Consider the following 24890-nt stretch of genomic DNA (forward strand, 5'->3'; position numbering starts at 1 on the left):
TTCCCGCTTAGAAGCCGAAGCTTCGGTGGACCACACCGGCATGGAAAGGGCCAACGTGCGCGAGCAACGCGCCCTATCGCACCTCTGGCAAGTCCGAGGCGAGGCGGAGGACGCCGGTGCCGGCGTTTAGCGTGTACCGCAGATGGCGGCCGGCATCGTCTAGTTAGCTAAGAGTAATTTAGTACTTGTACGCTACTAGAGTATTAGTGGGAGTAGATAGTTAACTTGGCTATGATGGTTGTCAACGTGGAAGTTTAGTACTCTATATGTGGATCAGACCTGTTAGTTTGCTCTGAATGTTGAACTTTCCGTTTGAACGTATGGAACCCTAACCCTTTGTCCTCCACGGGTTTGGAGGCTGACTTGTGGGCCTACCAAGTTGACGCATACACAATCAGCAGATGATTGTACGTGGAGAGGATGACAGCAGGGACCCGCCAAGGTCATGGCAGTACGCAAGCAAGTGTCTCCTTATTTCAAGCCAATAAAAAATGGCTCCTCCTAATGGATTTCTGACATCTGGGTCCCATGCCATTGTCAACGTAGTCAATAACGAGAGAATTGCACAACGAGCGGCTGACACCAGGGACCCAGCAGCTCGCTCAGTTATTTTTGTTTTGGGTTAATTTGATAAATGCCACTCCAAATCTGGTGTTTCTGAGAAATGCCACTGCAATTTCCAAACTTTAAAAAATGCCATTTCCAGTTGCATTTTTTGAAGTCTGGAGTGCCGTTTTTCAAAGTTTGCAAATTGCAGTGATGTTTTCCAAAGTTTGCAAAAATTGCAGTGGCATTTTTCAATGTTTGGAAATTGCAGTGGCATTTTTATGAATCGCCATAATTGGAGTGGCATTTATCTAATTTGTTTTTGAGACGGAAGCAGGGTGTCAACTGCGCTGTGCGGGCACTCTGGCCTGTCCAGACAGCCTTCTCTTTTATGTTTACCACAGACCATCCCAGTAGTTTTTTTCTTTCTGAAAATGGCTAGCCCAATTTTTTTGTGATTTGCCAAGTAAGTCGCTTTGTCAGGCCTGTTGGGCTGCAAATCTTTCAAGACGAGGAGAGCTTCATTCGGCTGGCCGAGAAAATGGCCTATCAGTAATGAGAAATGGGTTGTACATTTTTAAAACACATCAAACCGGCAATTAGTTTCAAATTTATTTTTTCATTTCGAGATTTTGAATTGCATTAATTTTTATGCGTGGACAATTTGTTGGATTTTATATTGATATACATTTATTTTTAAAATCAGTTTGAATGTGACTCGAAATTTCGGGATTAAAAACAGTTCGAACCACACCGAAATATGCAAAATTTCATATAATTTTTTAACTGTGGCCACAATATGGGCTGTAATGCTAACAAAAAGAATATGGGCTCCAAAAAAACCTTAAGAATTAGCAAATGGACTGTAAATTATTAGAAATAATGGCAGATGTGTTGTATGCTGTTTTTCACAGATTTGAGGCTTTCCTAAAAAAAGGTTGACACACAAGCAGTGACTGTTGGATGTCCATCCAACGGCCATCGTGCTTCTTCAATCTCTGCTCTTCCTGCTCCAGCCGGTCAAACAAGCGCCGGCGGGACTGCCTGCTCCCTCTTCCCCGCGGCCGGCTGTGCTGCCGCGCAGGCCTCACCGCCCCACCGTACTTCCATCGCTGGCCTAGCCATCCCTCTACTCACCCACACCTTTTGTTATTCTCCGGCGACGGCAGACGAACCAGTAAACCCTCGTACAGTCGTACTCCCCTTCGCGTGGAGAACAACTGCCGAGTCTTCCCTGCCTCCGTGTCGTTCCCTTCCTAGGCCTCGCCGTCGTCCACCTCCCTGGTGCTCTCGGCGCGGCCTGGTCAGCGTGGTCAACGACTGACATGCATCTGAAGTGGACTGTACGTGGAGAGGCTGGCAGCTGGGTCCATGGCCGCACGCAAGGAAATGCCTCCTTATTATGCGTAAAATAATGATTCCTCCACCTGACATCTGGGACCCACCGAAAGGGCCTCTGTATTTCATGAAAAAAAACGTTACCGCCGCTGACAGCTCGGACCCACCAGCTATATCTTCGCACACAAGGAAGTGCCTCCTTATTATGCACAAAAAAATGAATACTCCCCCTGCTAGCTGGGACCCAGTATAGTGGCAGGCTGACTTGTGGGCCTACTAAGTTGACGGGGACAGAGGGCTTTGTCAACTTAGTCAATATGCACGATTCTAGCTCCAGTGACCGTACGATGTCCATCCAACGGCCGTAGTGCTTCTTCAACCTCTAGTCTTCTTGCTCCAGCCGCCCAAACCAGCACCGGTCGTGCCTCGTGCTCCTGCCTCCCGTGGCCGGCTGCGATGCGGCGGAGGCCTAACCGCCCCTACTACTCCCACCGCTGGCCAGACCATCCCTCTACTCACCCACACCCCCTGTTATTCTGCGGCGACGGCAGCCTCACACTGCAGCGAACCAGTGAACCCTCATACTCCTCTACGCGTAGGCATCCACGGCCGCGTCTTCCCCGGCTCCGCGTCGTCCCCTTCCTAGGCCTCGCCGTCGTCCACTGCCCTGGTGCTCTCGGCACGGCGTGGTCAACGTGGTCAAGGAACGGCTTCCATCGGACGTGGACTGTACGTGGTGAGGCTAACAGCTGGGTCCACGGTCGCAGTAAGGAAGTGCCTCCTTATTATGCGCAAAATAATTATTCCTTCACCTGACAGCGGGGACCCACCGGACGGGCCACCGTATTTCACGAAAAAAACGTTTCCCCCTGACTGCTGGGACCCACCAGCTACATCTTCGCACGCAAGGAAGTGCATCCGGGCAAAAAAAATTGATTCGCCCCCTGACTGCTGGGACCCACCAGCTACATCTTCGCACGCAAGGAAGTGCCTGACAGTCGGGACCCACCTGGTCGAAGCGTACGTAGCGTTGTCATTCTGGTCGCGAACGTGTACGTATATACTGGTCAATGTAGAGGCGCGCACGTGTCGTAGTAGAGGCGCGCACATAGCATGTACACGTACGTACAGCGGCCAGGGTGCAAGAAAGTAAATATGGCCACGTACGTACATATACGGGCGGGGTCTCGAACGCCTACTCGCGCGTACGTACGGCCAGGGCTCATGTACATGGCTGGGTGGAACGGAGAAACTGCGTCGTCGTCCTGTTCATGGGGAGGCAACGGAATGCGTCGTGTTCATCGGGAGGCAACGGAACGCGTGGGAGCCAACCGGCTTCGACGGAACAGCCGATGGAAACGAGGCCTGGCGTACCGCAGAACGGAGGAAACGGCCTTGTGTTCGACCGGCCACGTTCGAAACGGGATCATGTTCATCGGGAGGGGTCTGGCGTACCGCAAAACGGAGGAAACGGACCTCCTACGGTCGAAACGGGGGTCCAGTTGATCAGGAGGGGTGTGGCGTACCGCAAAACGGAGGAAACGGACTTGTGTTGGAGCGCTAAGGTCGAAACGGGGGTCCTGTTCATCGGGAGGTGTGTGGCGTACCGCAAAACGGGACTCCACGGGATATTGTTCATCTCCACCGTCGACCCCCTCCAGCCTCCACGGGCTACTGTTCATCCACCGTCGACCTCCTCCAGCCTCCACTTGCGACTGTTCATCCACGGGCTCCTATTCATCCAGCCTCCACCGCGCGCTACTCCACCGGCTACTGTTCAACCAGCCCTATCCACGGGCTCCTATTCAACCACCCCTCCACGGGCTACTGTTCATCCAGCCCTCCATCGTCTACTGTTCATCCAGCCCTCCACGGGGTGGTCCTGTTCATCCAGCCCTCCACGGGGTCCTGTTCATCCAGCTCCAACCGGCTCGATCGATCGGGGTCCTGTTCATCCAGAGGCAACACCACGGGGTCCTGTTCATCCACCCCCACCGGGAACTGTTCATCCAAACCCCCCCCCAGCAACGCTCACTGTTCATCCAGAGGCAGCATCGATCTGCTTCAGTTAGCAGCAGTAGCGAAGGAATCGCTCGATCGGGTTCAGTTAACAGCTATCGATCGATCGCTCGGGTTCAGTAACGCGTAACCTGTAGTGCAATCGCCCGGGTTCAGTTAGAGCCCAACGCCTCGCGTGGGTTCAGTTAAAGCCCAATGCCTCGCACCAAGGCGCTTGCGTGTAACCGGGAATCGCTCGGCCCCGACCACCCACCGTAACCGGGAACACCCCGATATTTTCCTCGCCCTCGCTTCTACCACGGTTTTTTCAGTCATGGACGGCCCAAAGAATGTCATGCAGCTACGTCTCCGGCCTGCCCAGGACGAAAAGCCCGTTTTCTGTCATGATTTTTGTCATAGAAGTAGGAGCCCACCACATCTATGATGATACCGGGTTTTGTCACAATTATCGTCATAGAAGTGTCATAAGTATGACAGAAATTTTTTTCGTTCGGCCCAAAATGTCGCGGATGTTTCTTTTTTTTTAGAGCACAAAGTCATATCTTGATGTAGTGTCGAACTTACTCAGTGACATAAGCTCGACGAAGTCGCCGCCTGAATCTGTTCGACTTCTTCAGTCTGAAATTCAAGCAGAAAGACATGCTTCCACTCAAATCCGACTGGAACTCCAATCTCTATGCAAGACTACCATAAGTACAGGACGTCTATTGATGCAATGCAGCTTAAGTTGGTGGATATAAGCGTCAAAGAAGCGCAGTCTCATCAGGTTGCTAAGCTGCTTGCGCTGCAGCTCTTGGGCCGGGCTAACCTTTCTTGAACTGTGTTGAAGTGTTGTCGGTTCTGTCTATTATTTTGTCGGCCTGTTAACTTCCACTGGTGGTGACCTGTTAACTTCCACCGGTGGCGACCTGCCCAGTTTATGGAATCTGCTGTCTGGTTGCCCTTTATTATTATCACTGGCGGCGAATTTTGATGCCCAGGGGATATAATATGCTGTAATTTCTTTGTTGTATATATAGTCTAGGTTTATTCTTCGTCACGATGTTGTAATTTATTTGTTGTTTCTGCTGTCGTCGCTCTGAGAAAAGGTCGTAATCTTTGATCGGTGCGCAATGAGCCAATAGGTTAGGTTTATAAAATAATAATTTATGTACTAAAACTGGCCGGTCGCCAATCGCTAGTACCGGCCGAACGGTGGGCCTACAATCATCTTGGGCCATTACTTAGGTCTAGTTTTAATCTGGCCCACTTATTAGTTTCGGGCCATTCAAAGGCCAAGTAAACCGCTTGCCTTAATTGGGACGAAAAATTAAATAGGCTTTTAATAGATTGAAAACTAGATCCAGCCTTAATTGTGGCGAACAAATCACGGGCTGACAGCGCGCTGTGATATAAATCGGCCCATTCGAGTGATGGGCCATTAACAGGGTGAAATGTTTTTGGGCCTTGGCTGACCCAATTACATGACCGGCGGGAAGCAGGCCGGATGTATAACGGGCATAAATTAGGCCCAACACTCTCAAGGGCCTTTAACGGGTTGATAAGCAGTTTGGGCTAGAATGTATCCACGTAGACTACGGGCGGTTAAGAGGCCGAAAATAACTACGGACCATAATTAGGCCCAGGTGCAACTCGGGCCTTTAAATGGGCCAAAGTGAAACCGGGCCGAAAGAGGCCCATATGTAGACAGGGCTGCCGACAGGCCGAAACTAATATCGGGCCGAACTGTTAAACGGGCCATTAAGAGGCCGAAGAGCAAATCAGGCCACCAATGGCCCCAATGGCACAATAGCTGTTAAAAAGGCTGTATCTGTTATGGGCCGTAATTTGGTCCTAGAAATGAAAGTCAGTTAACGGGTCGGATCAGGTATGGACCGTAATTTGGCCCAAATTATTACAGGCTGTTATGGGCCAGATCTGATATGGGTCGTAAACTGGCCCAGAATATTGCAGTTATTTAACGGCCCGTATCTGATGTGGGCTATAATTTGGTCCAGAAAATGTTAGGCTGTTAACGGGTCGGCCCATTAGATTTGACAAATCTTGTGGGCATGTTCCTGGGCCGGCTTTTAAACCTATATGGGCCTCTATTGGGCCGTCCCACCTGTCAACGTTTCATTGGCGGTTCTTGTCAAATGGACGGCTGACATCTATCCCAACATTGAGCCGACACGTGGATCGTCGACGAGTGAGAAATTTACACGTGGAAAATCGCCATTGGTCCGAGCTGTTAACGGGTTATCGGATCCAAAACTGGAACCCGATAGCTTAACGGCGACTCGTTACGGTGGATGCCACGTGTCTGTTACCCTTGGCGAAAGCACTTCTATGACGCGCGATTTATCGTCATGGAAGTGGACACTTTTGTGATAATAATTTTGGTAATGTCATGGAACACTTCTACGACAGCACAGGTATGAGTATCTTGATTCTGTCATAAAATCGTCATGGATGTATATGCATGACAGAAAACGTGACCTACTGTGACAAACATGTATCATCACGGAAGTGTATTTTTTTGTAGTGTATCTATTGTCAGGTGGTTTGAGGAAGGGACAACTTGTAACCCACGACTTACTAGTATGAAGGTTCTAGTAGAGAAAAGGTGGGAAACTATTAGCTTTTTTGAATTTAAACTCTCATTTTTTATATTATGAAAATTTTAGTCTCTCCGAGTTTCAAATTTTATGAAATTCCAAGCCTCCAACTCTTTGTCTTCTACATATGGAGGTTCTTTCTCCGGGGTTGAAACTATAGTGTCCATAGTAACCCGTGGAACATCCATCTTGCTTCTACTATTTTACATGTACGTCCTCTTGGACCCGACAAAGGAAACTCATGTAAGGGGAAAATATCATGTGATATAGGAGCTTAAGTGCTCCCATGATACGGCTCTCGCTAAACGGATCTGATACCCAAGGGTCAGCTGGTTTAAGATTCGTGGAGGACTTTTTTGCAAAGTTGTAGGAGCTCTGCCCACGACCATTGGATCTTAGATCCTATGGCTCGTGAGAGCTCGTATCATGGGAGCACCAAAGCTCCCCTATCACCTGATACTCTCTCCTCATGTAAGGTAGGAGCGCGGAGGAAGGGGAATTGTAGAGAGGCACATATGCGGAAAGGGATATGGGTGATGGGATGGTGACCAATGAGTATGCTGGCGCGGGATAGCTCCGGTAGATGATGGAGAGAGAAAGATGGGGGCACAAAGTATACTGAAAATGTAAGCCTTGTGTCAACTAGGCAAACTTGGCAATGTTTCCATGACCTGTCTCTCACATCATACACACGGTTTGCATCCGCGTCTCACATGTTTGTGATATTTACAAGTTTAAGATATATTTTTGTTGGTGTACGTAGGGCATGCTATGACACTCCAATATTTATGGATGATTGTATAGGAACTTGCATTTTGATACATATAGTAGTCTAGAATGATGATGTATGGTTACTTAGCAATGCACACTACATTGTCATTGCGGAGCAAAAGTCACTGCATATACTGTTATTGTGACGGGGGAGCAAAAGTCACTGCATTTAGTACATCCTAGTGCAGTCAGAATATCAGCAAGTTGGTTTGAAATTTATTCGATGCTGCTAGGCTAACCTATCTCAAAATTCACCAACTCTGTTTCACAGACGTCAGATGTGATTTCCATGGCCCGTTGACACGCTCGGGTGCAAGATAAGATCACACCCACATTGGCTGGTTTGGCTTAGAACAATATTGTGCACCGATCACTGGCCCATCACCCATTTGCGTACATGCAAGCTCAATTGTGTGGCGAACGGGTAACGTTGACCTCGACAACTTTCGGGAGCTGTTGCAAGCTGGCTGATGGACATAACTACTCCATCCGTCTCAAAATAAGTGACTCAATTTTATACTAACTTTAGTACAAAGTTAATACAAAATTCAGTCACATACGGAGGGAGTAGTAACCATTTGTCGCTCTTGAGGTACCGAGTCTTCCGTTTTAGTAAGGTCGTTTTACATATTTTTCCTCAAGATTTTGTGTATTATGTGCCATTTGCCATAGATCCTTTTCACATGCCCTTGTTAGGAAAATAAGGATTCATAATCTCTGGCTCCAAATTAGCATGTAACCAAATTTCTGTTGGATGGTCAAATTGCAATTTTCTTTCTTATTGTGGTTAAAAAAAGTCTTCGACTATAGCTAGTTGGTTAAAACTACCTACTCCTAGTACGTGAGCTCTAGCCTCTTAGTACGGTGTGTACTTTGTCTTTGTTGCCGGGTGCACGGCACTACAGCAGCATAGTTGGAGGCATTTCCCGGCCGATCAACGCGTGGATCAACAAGACAACAATGGCGTCCCGGTCGTGGTTGTTCCTGCTGCTTGGCCTCGCCGCCAGCTTGCTTCAAGCTCGTGGTCAGAGCGCGCCTGACAGCAGGGGTGAGAGTTCAACATTTCAAGCGTTAAACCTATACATGATCCGCGCTTGTTTAGTTGTTAATTTGTTGCTCAGTCAGATCCATATATGTGCATGGAATTAATTATGGATCATGATTCCAGGATTCATCAGCATAGATTGCGGTCGGTCGGAGCAGAGCGGCAGCTACGTGGACGAGCTCACAAAGCTGCGGTACACCACGGACGCCGGCTTCACCGATGCCGGCTCCAACCACAACGTGTCTATCAGGCACACCAACCCCGAATACACCAAGCGCTACCCTCAGGCGGAAAACGTCCGGAGCTTCCCCGGCGCGGTAAGGAGCTGCTACACGCTCCGGCCCATCGTGTCGGGGTCCAAGTACCTGCTGCGGGCCTCCTTCATGTACGGAAACTATGATGGCCTCAACATGATCCCCGTCTTCGACCTCTACCTCGGCGTCAACTTCTGGATGACGGTGAACTTCTCCAAGGACGACCCTGACCTTGCGTTTTACTCCGAGGTCATCACCGTTCTCCCCGAAGATTCGGTGCAGGTTTGCCTGGTTGACACCGGCTTGGGGACGCCGTTCATCTCATGGCTGGAACTCAGGCCCCTAAAAAACACGCTCTATCCGCAAGCCAACGTCACCCAGGCACTGGCCCTGTCCAGGAGGTGGAACTTCGGTGGTGACAGGATGATTAGGTGAGTGAAAAATTCTACCGAGGCACTCCTTGAACTGTAGTTGGGCCGGCACTTCATAGCTATCGACTTTTGGTTTTTCGATGGTTCATGGCTATGGACTTCTTTTTTCGCTTTCTTTCCTTTTTCTGGGGTGAGGGTCGCCTTCTTTTTTTGAATGGTCACTGAAGGGGAAAGTTTTCTCACCTGAATATATTTGAAACACCACGGGACATCCTCTTACGGAGGACAATTGTCACGACAAAGGAAGTCAGGTGCCCTCTATGCCCAACAACCCCAGAGACTGCGGATGTCCTTCTGCCAGTGCTTTGTGGTGGTTACCGGTGACGCCTTGGTACCCAACCCACACCTCTTTGATTTCTCCCCGGTCTTGGCGGTGCCTCGGTACGCAACCTGCACCTCTTCGAAGTCTCCCCGGTCGTTCGCAGTGCCTCGGCACGCAACCTGCACCTCTTCGAAGCCTCCCCGGTCCTGATGAGCTCATCCTACCCTGGTGTTGGCACTTGTGGAAGCTCAGGAATGTTGTTGTGTTCTCAGGACAGGCTCCATCCCCAACACTCTCAGGTGTCATCGAGAGGACTCGGTCCTGTGGCGGGAGCAGTTGCATAGCGATCGCCGTTGTCATGTCGATTCTTGACTTCGCGCCTTGGCCACTCCGGTTTTGCAAGGGGTTGAGCCCGTTGTCCCTCTATGTACCGCCTCCCCCTCGGCCCCCCTTGTAAACTCTCGGTGTCGCCCCTTGACCCATTGTTATGGACCTCGATCTAGGGTTGCAGGTAGTGAGGGAAGGAAGGGAAAAGGGGATCGGGTTAGGAGGAGGACGAAGAGCAGCTTCATTCCTGGTTCACAGCTTCATTCCTGGTTCACAGATTATAATAATCTCGATACCCTTTTTCGCTCGCTCGCCTCTACTTATCTCCTCACGGCCGCAGGCCACACACGCACACCCTCTCCAAGATGTTGGGTCCCCCGCGTCAGGCAGTTACGCGCCTTCCTTGGCTGTCAAGGCTTCGCCTTCTCGCCCCTTGTCCGTCTCGTCTTCACTGGCCGATGGGGCCCTCTGGTTAGCCGTGACATCTCCCCCTTCTTGCGTTTCGCCTTGTCCACAAGGCGGAGAGGTAGGAAAGCGCCGTTGCAGTTGTTGTGGCTCTTCCCAGGTGGCCTTGAATGGAGGCAGACCGCTCCACTTGATGCGTCGGTGTAGGGCCGACTCGCCTCCGATGCGAACCATCTTGCTCTCCAGCGCAGTTTCTGGTATGTGCTCCGCCTGCAAGATAGAGTGATCAGGTGGTAAAGCAGGACTCACTGGCACCACGGCCCCTTGAGCTTTCTTGAGCTGCGATACGTGGATGACTGGATGAATCTTGCTTGTAGGTGGGAGGTCCAACTTGTATGCCACCGCGCCAATCCGTGCCACCACCCTGTAGGGGTCAAAGTAGTGAAATGCGAGTTTCTGGTGTGGCCTTTGCGCGACTGATGACTGGATGAAGGGTTGTAGCTTGAGCAGTACCGCGTCGCCCACAGCGAACTCGCGATCCCTTGTCCGCCCGTCATTTCATCCGGTCCTGAGCTTGCTTCAGTTGTTGCTGTAACAGGTCGATCATAATCTCCCGTTCATGCAACCAGGCAGCCAAGTCCGGCACTGTGCACTCGTCGACTTGGGTAACTCCAAACTCACTTGGTAGATGGCCATACACTACTTCAAATGGAGTCCTCCCCAGGGCTGAATGGAAAGGCATATTGTACCAGTACTCGGCAAGCGGTAGCCACTTCGACCAATTTGCAGGACATGAGTGCACCGCGCACCTGAGATAAGCCCCGAGACATTGGTTCACGCGCTCCGTCTGGCCGTCCGTCTGTGGGTGGTATGCAGAACTGAGTCGGATCTCGGTACGGCATAGTTTGAACAGTTCCTGCCACACCTTACTTGTGAACACTTTGTCGCGGTCGGAGATGAGAGCTAGCGGCAGGCCATGTAAGCGAAAGATCTCCTTCATGAACAGCTTCGCAACTTGGAGGGCCGTGAATGGATGTGCCAAGGGGATGAAGTGGGCATACTTTGAGAATTTATCCACAATCACCAAAACTGTATCAAAGCCTCCTGACCTGGGCAATCCTTCGATGAAGTCCAGAGACACCACTGCCCAAGGTTTCTTCGGGATCGGCAGGGGCTGGAGTAGTCCGTCCGGCGAGATCCTTTCCGTTTTGGCCTGCTGACAGACCATACAATTGCGGACAAAGTTTTTTACTTGCTCTTTCATCCCGTGCCAAGCAAAGAGCCTCTTGATCCTGTTGTAGGTGGCGTGGAAGCCAGAGTGGCCTCCTGCTGCACTTGCGTGTAGCGTCTGGATGAGGTGTTGCTGAATTTCGGTGTCACTACCGATCCACACGCGCCCTTTGTGTCGGAGGATCCCTTCCTGCATGGTGAAGTCTGGCTCGCTCTTAGGATCCAAGGCCAGCTTGGTTAGATGTTGTCGTGCCGCTGTATCCTGTTGGTAACTGTTCTTGACCGCCTCAAGCCAAACCGGCTTGCACACGGAAATAGCAGCAAGCTCCTCCTGATCAGGGTGCGCTCGCCGTGAGAGTGCGTCCGCGGCGCGGTTAGTCAAGCCAGCCTTGTACTGGATAGTGTACTGCAGCCCCATCAACTTTGTAAAAGCTCACTGCTGGATGGGTGTGTTGAGTCTTTGGTCTGTCAAATTGAGAAGGCTTTTCTGATCAGTGCGGACGATGAACTCAGCATGTTGCAAGTAGGGATGCTAGTGATTGATGGCTAGCAGTAGTGCCAGACATTCCTTTTTCATATGCTGAAAGGCCAAGATTCCTGGGAGCCAACGCTTTGCTTAGATAAGACATCGGATGGTTGTCTTGCATCAGCACTGCTCCAATTCCTGTGGCACTTGCGTCTGTCTCCACCACAAACTGGCGACGGAAGTCAGGGAGTGCTAGCACCGGAGCTGCACTCAGGGCTTTTTTCAAGATAGAGAAGGCGGCGTCTGCTGTAGGTGTCCATACAAACAGTGTATTCTTCTTCAACAAGTTGGTGAGTGGTTTGCTGATCACTCCAAAGAAACGGACAAACTTTCTGTAATAGCCAGCGAGGCCCAAGAATCCCCTCAATTCTTTGGTATTGGTTGGCACTGGCCATTGTTGCACCGCTTGCACTTTCTTGTTGTCGGTGGCCACTCCTTCTTTGTTGATGATGTGACCCAAATAGCTGATCTTCTGTTGCCCAAAGGTGCACTTGGTTCTTTTTGCTTTCAGACCGTATTGGTTCAGCAACTTTAATACTTGAGTGAGCAACTGCTTTGTGGGTGTCCAGGTCCTCAGAATGGATCAGGATATCATCCATGAACACAAGGACCCCTTTGCGGTGAACTGGACGCAAGATCACATGCACCACTCCTTGGAATGTGGCTGGCGCATATGCCAAGCCATACGGCATGACTCGAAATTGGTAGTGGCCAGTGTGGGTTTTGAAGGCCGTTTTATGCTCATCTTCCGGTCGCAGCCTGATTTGATGGTATCCTGCCCGGAGGTCCAACTTGGAGAACCAGCGCGACCCTGCTATCTCATCCAATAATTCGTCAATAACCGGCATGGGGTAGGTAGTCTTCAGAGTGATAGCGTTGAGGTGCCTGAAGTCAATGCAAAATCGCCATGTTTGGTCTTTTTTCTTGACCAACAGCACCGGAGACGAGAACGCACTGTTACTTGATACAATCAGCCCCAAGCGTAGCATTTCTTTCACCTGGGCTTCTATCTCATCCTTCTGTTCTGTCGTATACCGGTACAGTCGTATGTTGATGGGGTTGGCCCCAGGTATTAGCGGAATGGAGTGATCCCAACTTCTGTGCTCCGAAAGTTCAGTGGGTTCAGCAAACACCTCAGGGAAAGCATCTACGACTTGCTGTAATTGCGGTGGTACTGGGGCTTCTCCTTCCCCCTGCTCAGCTGTATACAACACCACAATGTGTGCAATGGAGTTGTTGCTCTCCAAGGCTAACAGTTGCGCCATGTCTGCTTTTTGCACTTGAGGCGTTTTTGCTTGTAATCCTTGTAGTACCACTTGACGCCCGGCGTGGTCACACTGGAGTGTCTTGGCTGCTCAATCCACTAACATTGGTCCACATTGTTCTAGCCAATCGATTTCCACGGCCATATCATAACATCCCAAAGAGAGCACCCTCACATCTGTGGCAAATTGTTGACCTTGTGTCGTCCAAGGGCAGCTGGGAATCATACCCGAGCACTGCAGGATTCCTCCATTTGCAATCTTGACGGCTATTGATGGTATGGGTTGAATTTTGTCCCTCATACGCGTCGCCACTACCTCACCGATGAAACTATGTGAGCTCCCGGAATCCACCAAAATGAGCACCTCAACCCCATCGAGCATCCCAAGCAACCGGACTATACGTGGCGTTGTTTCTCCTGTGGTGGCCACTTTGGAGATGCACATAGCCTGCTCCTCATCCGAGTCTGTTTGGTGCCCCTGTCTGTCCTATTCTTCAGCTTGCAGCAGCTCCCACAATTCTTCAACCACGTGAAGTTGAACCGTAGCCGCGTCCTGGTGGCCTTGCCCCTAGCACTCTCCGCACTTGAAGCAGAGCTCTCGGGCATGCCTGTAATTGCGTAGCACCGCGACTCTGTCCTCGCCCCGGCCTTGATCCGGATGGCGATTCGGAGCTCGTGCCGCGTCCAGGGCACAACGATCTTCAGCCGCTCCTTGAGGTGCCGGTAATACCGCCCGTGGGGGAGGAGCGCCCGCTGCCAGTAATGGGCGCGCAGGAGCGCGAGGTACCCCTTGCTCATGTCGTTGATGATCCCGCCTCGGCATGCTTGCCAGAAGCTCTTCCTGCAACGAAGCAAGAGAGAAGGCAGAGTCCAAATCCTGGGGACGGTGTAAAGCTACACCAGCTTTAATTTCAATTTTGAAGCCATCCATGAACTGTGTGGTGAAAAACAATGGATCGAAGGCGGAATTATGTGCTAGTAAATGATGCATAAGCTCCTCAAACTGTTCCATGTACTCTGCGACAGACCCAGACTGCCTAAGGGAGTTAAATTGGCGCAATTGGGCTTGGTATTGCTCGCGACCAAATTTTGTACCCATGGCTGAACACAACTCTTCCCATGTGAAGGATGCATGATGGGCTTCATAAATCTGTAGCCATCGTGCAGCATTGCCCGAAAAATGCAAAGTAGCTACCCACACCCACATATTCTTCTGGATCCCATACACATCGAAGTAATTTTCACATCGGGCCTTCTAGAATTGCGGGTTATCCCCGTCGAACGGCGGAAATTCGAGCCGTGGAAGGGACCAATTGTGATGCGGCGAGTGCTGTGAGTGCTACCCATGCTCCCTAGTGAGATCTATTGATGCAGTTGCAGGAATCTCAAGAGAAGGCATGAGTAACGCACCCTTGACCTGAGGAGGCGCCAGGGTGGTGACCACCCCGTGAGCCGATCCCCCGGAGTCGATGATGTCGCCGTGGGCATCTGGCCCGTGATGCGTCCGGCCTGGCGCGAGGGGTGCCGTCGGGGAACGCGCCACCGGATCCGCTGTTGGATCCCCTTCTTGGCTGGCCGGGTCGGCCAACGCGGGATGGAGCGCGATACGCCCCACTTGCGTACGCAATTCGTCGAGCTGGTGTTGGAGGTTCATCACCGCTGGTCGCCACAGCTCGAGGGAGGCCTGGATCGCCTCCAGACGGGCGCCGTTGACCGCGCGGCCCTCGTTGACGGACTTGATGAGCGCGGCGTTCCGCTCCTCCATCGCCGCCGTCTTCTGCGCCTGCTTGGTGGTGTAGCGCGGTCGGGGGTAGGCCGTCTCCAATCGCCTGACCTCTGATACTACTTGTTATGGACCTCGATCTAGGGTTGCAGGTAGCGAGGGAAGGAAGGGAAAAGGGGATCGGGTTAGGAGGAGGACGAAGAGCAGCTTCGTTCCTGGTTCATAGATTACAGTAATCTCGATACCCTTTTTCGCTCGCTCGCCTCTACTTATCTCCTCACGGCCGCAGGCCACACACACACCCTCTCCAAGATGCTGGGTCCCCCGCGTGAGGCAGTTACACGCCTTTCTTGGCCGTCAAGGCTTCGCCTTCTCGCCCCTTGTCCGTCTCATCTTCACTGGCCGATGGGGCCCTCTGGTCAGCCGTGACACCCATGTAGGTTTGAGCCCTTTTCTATGTAAATTCAGGTGGGAGAAAGCCCCATGAAAATTCAAGTAATAATTCAAAGAGGAGTTTTTTTAAGAAACTGGCAGGATCGCTGCCTTTGATTAAGAAGAGGAGTTGCATTATCGACTTCGACTTGTTCAAAACTAACAAGTGAACTTCTCGGTCAGGTACCCGGAGGACCCGTACGACCGGCCATGGTTCCCGTGGAACGACCCGGGCTCGTTGCAGATCTCAACAGAGCAGAAGGTCGAGCGGGACGAAAGCACGCGCGAGATTTTCCATGCGCCGTCCGTCGTGATGCAGACAGCCATCACTACGCCCAACGTCTCTACAGACATTGAGTTCGGGTATAACGTCAGGACGGACCACGTTTACCCCAAGCCCCGGTAAGCATCGCCTGTACCAAAACTTCACAGCCATGTTACGAGCCACGTGATCTCTCTAATTAACCATGTTACACCTACCCCCTCGCAGGCACGTGTTTGTCTTGTATTTCTCGGAGCTGAAGGTCCTGCCGAGAAATGCCGTCCGCCTGTTCAGCATCAGCGTTGATAACTGGCTTTGGTGCGGCTTATGCCAGCTGCCTAACAGCATATCCAGGACCTCTCACAACATCAACCACTTCCCTTTCTCCCCCCGGCACAACTTCACCATAAAAGCCGTGGTGCCGAACTCGACACTGCCGCCGGTCATCAACGCTGCCGAGTTTTTCTCTGTCATCTCCATGGCCGACCTTGGCACGTTCACTCGAGACGGTAAATATGGAAATCATATTCATGTACTTTTTTAAATGTTGATCATATTTACATATTCTAGGAATACAAACTACCCTACTTTTTTTAGAAAAGGAGGATGACCCCGGCCTCTACATCTGGGCGATACATGCGGCCACTTTATTAATTATTCTTACAAGACCTTATAAAGTCATGCAACAGCAAGACTAAAGCCACCGTCTAAGCAACAACTGTCGCTATACCTATTCAATTGATGAAGGGGCTCTGATAGCCTGGGCCTAATACCAAACAGACATCGCAGCCAAACCTAAACATCTAAGATCTGAGGTCCCAACCAGGACGCCTGCCTGGTATAGGGCACCTACCAGTCCGGCGCACTCCTCAACCAGGATGCCTGCCTGGTATGAGGCCGCCACAGCCATCTGCCATGAATCCATCTTCAGAGCTGTACTGTTGCACCTACCGTGCCAGGTGCCAGGTCTCTCTGCCATCGACGCCACCACGACGCTAGACAGCGTCGTCCTCCTGCGCGAGTCCATCCTCCCACATCGAACTCCGAAACTGCACTGCCCCATGCCGTCAAGATCCGTCGCCATCAATGTATGGATGAAGCACCGCTCCACCAAAGAAGCCGTCCGCTGGTCCCGCGAAGCCGAGTGCACCTCCAAAAATGCCGCCCCAAGAGGGTTACGGCACATGATTGCCGCCAACATCCGATCAGCTAATCTAGGGTTTCCCCCGGAGGTATTGAGTGGAGTTGGGAGCTTCACCTGGATGATGCCTTAATGAAGGAAACGATGATAAGGGCATTGTCATCACCGGCTCCGGCCATGGACCGAAGACCAGGTTTTCACCCGGATCCGTCCCAAGAAATCCACCCAACAACATGTGCACCGTCTCGACCGCCTTCAAAGCCCCAGATCCAGCCGCCTAGATCCGGCAACCAACCGCAGCAACAGTGCCACCGTGGGATCCTTGGCGCACCGGCCACTGCCTGAGTGTGCCATCACTGGAGCCTAGGAGGAGGGCTCCCACCCCGCCTCGCCAAGCCGCGAGAGCCGCCGAGAAGGATCCCGCGCGCTCGTCACCGTCTCTGATCCGAACCAATCCATAGCAGATCGCCGTCACAGATCCGCCTTGGATAGGGACTGTACCACGCCATGCCGCCGCGGGAAGCCCTAGCTTCACCAGCCGCCACCCTCCAGGGCCGCCGCCCCGAGATCCAGACAGAACCTCGCCACTGTCACCGGCCAAGTTCCGCCACCGCCGACCGGCCAATCCGCCGGCCACTGCGACCTCCGCCGCCATGACCAAGCACGCCCACCGAGCAGCCGGCACCATCAGATCTTCCACGAAGTCCGCAGCTCCGCCGCCTCCTCCCATCACCACGCCGCCACTACGCCGACGGCGGATCAGATCGGCCGTGCCGCCACGACGGATCAGATCGGGGAGGAGGGCCCCTGCGCCCCGGGTGACCCGCCTCACCCAAAGGAAAGCGGGAGGGAAGGGGGCCTCCGCTGCCGCCGTCCGCCGCCCGGGGCTTTGCCCGACCTCCTCCAACGGCGGCGGAGGGGAGGGGAGGGAGGGGTTGGGAGCCCGGCGGCGGTGGGGATCAGGTTCCGCCCGCGCCGCCCTAGCGGGGGGCGACACGGGGGACGGGGAAAGCTTGGTCTCGGCCCCCGTTGGCTCTAGATTGACCCCATCCACAAACTACCCTACTTAGTTTAACCATTTTTTTAAGATGGATTATCTCAGTCTATGCATCAAGCAATGCACACATCCGTTTTATTATATTGTGAAGTTCACCGGCGAGGGTTCCTGCTTGGATGCGCCCATGCTGTGCGCCGCTGCTGCTGCTTGCTCGCCGTCATTGCTGCTTGCTCGCCGTGGTTGCTGCTTGCACCCGTTCTGCTCGCCGGCGCGCCGCTGCTTGCTCCGGTGATGCGCGCCGCCACTAGTCTTCTTGCTCCGGTGATGCGCGCCGCCACTAGTCTTCTTGCTCCGATGATGCGCGCCGCCACTAGTCTTCTTGCTCCGGTGACGCGCGCCGCCGCCGCTCTGCACGGCCGCGCTGCTGCTTGTGCCTGTGTTGCGCCCCGTCGCTGCTGCTTGCTCCGATGTCGCCGTCTCTGACGGGAGGTCGCGGCCGCTCCAAGCCGTGCGCAGAACTGCGGCAGACGCGTCGGCGTGTTCATGAGGTCTCGACAGCCATGGCCACCGCGCCCGGAGGGTGAAGGGGGCGGCGCGTGCCCGTCGGCCGGTGATGTCGTGTCCTCATCGGGCTGTGGTAGGACGACCACCAGAGGAGGATGCAGCGGCTGGGTCGTACGCGCGGGTGCGTTGCTGGCTTGGGGTCGCCGGTGACGAGGGGTCGTGCTACGCTGCCACCCCGGTGCCCTGGATCCCATGGACCACAACGGCGAGGACGAGCACACCCTGGATCTCGGTAGTGAGGGAGTTTCTTAGGGCGATTTTTTCAGAGAAGGAGGAGTTTTTGGCAAAAAAATACCTTGTCTAATGAATGTTACGCCACGTCAGTAAATGGTGGCCCCACATGTCATAATCGCAGTTAAAATGTCCAAATAGACTCATCAGTGTTTTTTGCAAAAGATTAGGCCGAAAATTAGTGGTTTCTGGCCTAAATTCGTAAAAGAGTGTTTTCAGCAAACCTATGCGTTAACGTGGTGGTTTTGTGCAATTCACTCTATTTCACAGAACCCAACAAAACAAATACATGAATCTATCCAAGCCAAAGTTCATTTAGTTCAACCAAATGAACTAAAGTTTTTAAAATGATATAAATTCTCTTCATTTAGTTGAACTAAAGAGGGTGAGGGGGTACCCTCAAGATTCCAAATTTGCATTCCTAACATATTCTATTGAATGAAGTATTCTTCATAGTGAAAAAAAGAAATACTCCTTCGGGAAAAAGTAAGCAAGGAATCCATTTTTTTGTAGTACTAATGACTTTCACCTAACACGCCAGGAAAATCCCTAAAAAGATGCCAGCAATTTACTGCAAAAGAAAAATCATCATACACATAAAAAGACAACAATAACTGATTGTAAATAGTTGTATACACCAGAATGTTGTTTGTTACAGATTTGGTTCTTGTTGTTTGTTGATATATGTGAACTCTGTATAAATCTCAATCTTTGCATCATGGTAGGTGCACATGCATGCTGTGTTCAGTGCTATCAATTTATTTCTAGACAACGGAGGAAACAACCCCACCTCTTGGCATGTACATCCTTTTTATGAAACCATTGGTTAATTAAGTAGAAAAGAATTGGCCAGTTAATTAATGGACAATCAGACGAAAACCAATACAAACCATTCACACGTGGACTACTCACATAGCATACAACCCCATAATCACACGATCAACCCGACAACCATACCCAATACGTACTACGACCAACCCCCGCACCGCTACATCGCAAAGACACCCACATCGAGAGTAACTCGGCCGAAGACCACGGGCACCATCAAACTAGGAAGACAAGCCAGGCCATAAGGACAACCTAAGAGACCGCAGATGCCTTTATTATGGCGTCCCTCTTGTTTCCTTTGCTCCTGAGAGACTCATCCACAATTGCCTTGCCAGATCTAGGGCTAGCTGCCTCCAAATCTTGAAAGAGAATCTCATCGACCTTGTCACGCATAGTAACCTGCCCAGCGGTCACGTGCGAGTGAGTGACCGCAACATTGAAACCTCCACGCTCCACAAAGGCGAGTGGCTGGCTGGACTCCAAAGGATCAAGCGCCAACATACCGATGGCCTCAACATCATCAGCCACAGGTACCACAGGCACGAATGGACTCAGGCTTATCTAATTGCTCACATAACAAAGCCTCAAATCTAGGTGCCCACACACTTGTCTCATCAACCTCGCCACTCAAAGACACCACATGCCCAATGGCATAGATGAGAGAGTGACAGAACTAACCAAGGCTCCACTGTCCACAAAGGCGTGCGCCTGGCAGGACTCTGGCGGTGGTGGTGAGGGCATCATGGCCACTGCCATGGACTCCAATGAGCCCAGGTCCATCGGTAGCACCATAGATGATTCCTCACAAGAGCCTTGCTTTGGTAGACCCCCATCACAAATCGTATAAGGACAGTATGGTCATTTGATGATAATGTATAGCCAGCTTCGTATACAAGCTGTATATATACTAAATACGTACATAAACGATCCGCGCACATCCCCTCCGTCTTGGGCTGACTCATTTTTTTTTCTTTTTTTAACCTTCAAAACATAGGTGCATTAGATAGGATTTGAACTCCAAACCTCTTTGTTTAATTCCACATTGAAAGATCGAGGATGTCGCCTAGAGGGGGGGTGAATAGGCGCTTTAAAATAATTACGGTTGAGGCTTGAACAAATGCGGAATAAACCTAGCGGTTAATTTGTCAAGCACAAAACCTACAACAACTAGGCTCACCTATGTGCACCAACAACTTATGCTAAGCAAGAAAAACTACTTAGGTGATAGCAAGATATATGACAAGAAACAATATGGCTATCACAAAGTAAAATGCATAAGTAAAGGGCTCGGGTAAGAGATAACCAAGGCACGTGGAGACGACGATGTATCCCGAAGTTCACACCCTTGCGGATGCTAATATCCGTTTGGAGCGGTGTGGAGGAACAATGCTCCCCAAGAAGCCACTAGGGCCACCGTAATCTCCTCACGCCCTCGCACAATGCAAGATGCCGTGATTCCACTAAGGGACCCTTGAGGGCGGTCACCGAACCCGTACAAATGGCACCCCTTGGGGGCGGTCACCGAACCCGTACACTTTGGCAACCCTTGGGGCGGTCACCGAAACCCGTCAAATTGCTCGAGGCGATCTCCACAACCTAATTGGAGACCCCGACGCTTGCCCGGAGCTTTACACCACAATGATTGAGCTCCGAACACCACCAACCGTCTAGGACGCCCAAGCACCCAAGAGGAACAAGCTCAAGGGTACCAAGCACCCAAGAGTAATAATCTTCTCAACTTGTAACTTCCACGTATCACCGTGGAGAACTCAAACCGATGCACAAATGCAATGGCAAGGGCACACGGAGTGCCCAAGTCCTTCTCTCTCAAATCCCACCGAAGCAACTAATGCTAGGGAGGCAAAAGAGAGGAAGAACAAGAAGGAGAACACCAAGAACTCCAAGATCTAGATCCAATGGGTTACCCTCACATAGAGGAGAAAGTGATTGGTGGAAATGTGGATATAGATCTCCTCTCTCTTTTCCCTCAAAAACTAGCAAGAATCCATGGAGGCATTGAGAGTTAGCAAGCTCGAAGAAGGTCAACAATGGAGGAAGAACACGAGCTAAAAGGAGAAGGTTCATTGGGGAAGAAGACCCCCTTTTATAGGAGGGGGAAAATCCAACCATTATGTGCTCAGCCCGCACACAAGCGGTACTACCGCTCCGGCGGAAGAAGCAGTGAAAAGGAGCAACAAAATAAGAACCTTGGGGCGGTAGTACCGCCGATAAGCGGTACTACCGCTCACCCCAGCGGTACTACCGCTGGAGGAGCAGAACACGGGACAAAAGGAGGCAGGACAGAGCAGAGAACGGTGGCAGTAGTGCAGTAGCGGTACTACCTCTCGACCGGAGCGGTACTACCGCTTATAGGCGGTACTACCGTGCCTTACTGCCGCGCGACTACCGCTGAACCCGACACGAAAAGAGCAGACCCAAAATCAAGGCGGTAGTAGAGCGGTACTACCGCTGCCACCGCGGTACTACCGTAGGGAGAAAAACAGAACTGCCAAAACTTCTTCATATGAGCTCCGAATTGAGCAAACTCAAGCTTGTTGGATACAAGACGACGAGTAGTAAGAAGAGGCAGGGGAGGTATGCCAACAAATAGAGGAGTGAAACCTCCAACCGAGAAGAACCGGCATAACCTCCAACATCGAAAACATCATAGAAGATGCGAGTGAACTCCGTTTTCGATGAACTCGAGCTTGTCATCAAGATGACCATAAGCTCCAAAACACACAAATAGAAGAACCAAACAAGAACCAATAAAGATGATGCAAGGAAGCAATGGTTTGAGCTCTCTATGAACGATACGATCAAGCTACTCATCGAGAGCCCCCCTTGATAGTACGGCAATCGATCCTATAACTCGGTCTCCCAACTACCATCATGAGACCGGTAAAATAGAAAACCTATCAAGAGCAAACCTTTGCCTTGCACATGGTCCACTTGAGCTAGATGATGATGATCTTGACTCCCTCAAGATGGACCACATTTCTTGATTGCGTTGGCTCGATGAAGACTAGTTGATTGCTTCTCTATACTCCACTATGGGTGAGCCACCCTTCCGCACATCTTCACAAGTCCATTGTCACCACAATGGCTTCAAGCATTTGATCTCTTCGTGATGCTTTACTTGAACTTGCCCGCTTCACTTGAACTTGCACACCGCAACCTAACCCCACAAAGAACTCTCACGAAGACCATGGGTTAGTACGCAAAGCGTAATTGACAATGTTTACCATACCATGGGATCGCTTGATCCCTCGGTACATCTTGTGCGCTTTGTGTGTTGATCAACTTGATTCACTCTTGACTTAGTCTTGATCAACCTTGACTCTTTCCAACTCTCTTCATTTGGATGATGTCTTGAAGGTAAACATGAATGATCACACAATCTTCTTCTTCAAGACATGCTTGCAATAAGCTCAACTCTCACATGACCAATCTTTGGATAATTCCTTAATAACACCTTGATCACCACATAAACTCCTTGAAACCAACACATGGACTTCAAGAAATGCCTATGGACAAATCCTTCAAATATAACTCAAGGCAACCATTAGTCCATAGAGATTGTCATCAATTACCAAAACCAAACATAGGGGCACCGCATGTTCTTTCACACATGCTATAACCAACTAGGACAGCCAAATTGTTGTGCCTAGTTACTCCGTTTACTCTTCTTGTTGTCCATCTTCTCGGTCGTTTTTTTTGTTTGGCCATTTTATTCTTAGTTTTTTCTTTGTAAAACACGTTCTCGTGCTCCTATTAACAAAACGAGTCGCGCGCGTGACATTAAACACATACAGTTAACGCAAACAAAATATATTAAATATAAAAGGTGAGCGTGTTTCAGTCCACATGCATAAGATGGATGGATGATTCATTCTGTATTATGTGTACGCATGACGTACAGGTTCTGGTCGCATGAGTCGCCATGTCCGTCCTCAAAAAATTATAATTAAATGCAAAACAAAAAATGAGTCGCATTTCAAGGAACGAACCAAACGATGCCGACTGGTCTGTGCGTGGTTTCAATGTAGATTTTACTAATTTAAATGCTTCGGTTATTTGCAATTTCGTCGTTATCCATCGACATGAACATTTTCTTATATCCTAATAATTTCTTGAAATTTGTCAGCAATTTTAGAATTCTAAATTGTGTATAAAATTTTTATAAACTTGAACACTTTTTCTAAAATTGTTAACAAATTCGCAACAACTGATGTTGAACACAAATTGTTATCAATCCACATGCTGGCAAAATTTGGTGTCATTTAGTGCATGACAACAAATACATCATGTTCAATCAAGATCATTCGGGTCTGCCGATAGGGCATGTTTCGAAGCACTTTTTTTACCTCCACCAAACATACCCTATATTTTTCCACACAACGGCAACACCATGGAAAACACGCATGCCAAGCTTCATTGGTTTCCGACATTTCATGCATGTTCTATGGTTTTCCCAGCGAAAAAACCTTAAACACAGGCCGGACATGACGCGACGTGCGTTCGGTGTCCGAATTCATTCAAATTTTGTGTGGGGGGCTACCATGGGCATGCCTACTCGCTGGCAAAATTTTATGTCATTTTATGCATGGCACCAAACACACCATGTACAATTTGGACCATTTAGGTATCTCCCGTATGGCAAGTCTCGAAGCACTTTTTTTCACCTCCACCAAACAGACCCGAATTTTTTTCACACAACAGAAACATAATGGCAATCATGCATGCCAAGTTTCATTGGTTTCCGACAATTCATGCATTTTCTACGGTTTTCCGGGTGAAAAAACCCTAAAACACAGGTGAACGTGACACAACGTGTAGTCGGTGTCCGAATTCGTTCAAATTTTGCGTGGGGGACTGCCAAGGGCATGCCCACATGCTGCCAAAATTTGGTGTCATTTTCGTGCATGTCAACAAATATACCTTGTTCAATCAAGGTCGTTCGGGTCTGCTGGTAGGGCAATTCTCGAAACATATTTTTTGCCTCCACCAAACGTACCAATTTTTTTTCCACACAATGGCCAGCATTCATGCCAGGTTTCGTTCATTTCTAGCATTCTATGCATTTTCTACGGTTTTCCTGGTGAAAAATTCCTAAAAGATAGGGTGGTCATGATGCAACGTGCGTTCGGTGTCCGAATTCGTTCAATTTTTGCATGGAGGGCTGCCATGGGCATGCCCACATGCTGGCAAAATTTGGTGTCATTTCGTGCATGGCAACAAATACACCATGTTCAATCGGGACCATTGGGGTCTGCCGGTAGGACAAGTCTCGGAGCACATTTTTTTCATCTTCACCATATCTACCCAAATTGTTTCCACACAATGGCCAACATGCATGCCAAGTTTCGTTCATTTCCGACATTCTATGCATTTTCTATGGTTTTCTTGGTGAAAAAACCATAAAACAGAGGCTGGGCGTGTTGCAACGCGCTCGGTGTCGAAATTCGTTCATTTTTGTGTGAGAGTGGAGCTGCTCCGGTGTTGCGCCAGGCCCCAATGTCGTGTATCCGTCGGTGGTGATCCGCCAGTCCTTCGGCAGCCACGCCGAGGATGAAGCGAGCAACCTGAAGTGGCTCAACTCCGCCTGCGGCCACGAGAGAGTCGACGACCAAGATCGACTATCGCCACTGTCAGATCCGGAGCTCACCATGGAGAAGATAAGGGGTGACGGGGGAC

General features: G+C 50.5%; 1 protein-coding gene across 1 annotated transcript in view; it reads left to right on the top strand.

Moving 5' to 3' along the window:
- Positions 1-24890, top strand: part of LOC123160036 (putative leucine-rich repeat receptor-like serine/threonine-protein kinase At2g19230) — a 117680-nt gene that overhangs the window by 81010 nt on the left and 11780 nt on the right. Inside the window, exons 2-5 of the mRNA XM_044577860.1 lie at positions 8177-8319; positions 8440-9001; positions 15354-15572; positions 15661-15941. Of these exons, the coding sequence (XP_044433795.1) occupies positions 8177-8319; positions 8440-9001; positions 15354-15572; positions 15661-15941 (1205 nt within the window). The remainder of the gene's footprint in view (positions 1-8176; positions 8320-8439; positions 9002-15353; positions 15573-15660; positions 15942-24890) is intronic.

The sequence above is a fragment of the Triticum aestivum genome, chromosome 1D (assembly GCF_018294505.1).
Source record: "Triticum aestivum cultivar Chinese Spring chromosome 1D, IWGSC CS RefSeq v2.1, whole genome shotgun sequence".
Lineage (NCBI taxonomy): Eukaryota > Viridiplantae > Streptophyta > Magnoliopsida > Poales > Poaceae > Triticum > Triticum aestivum.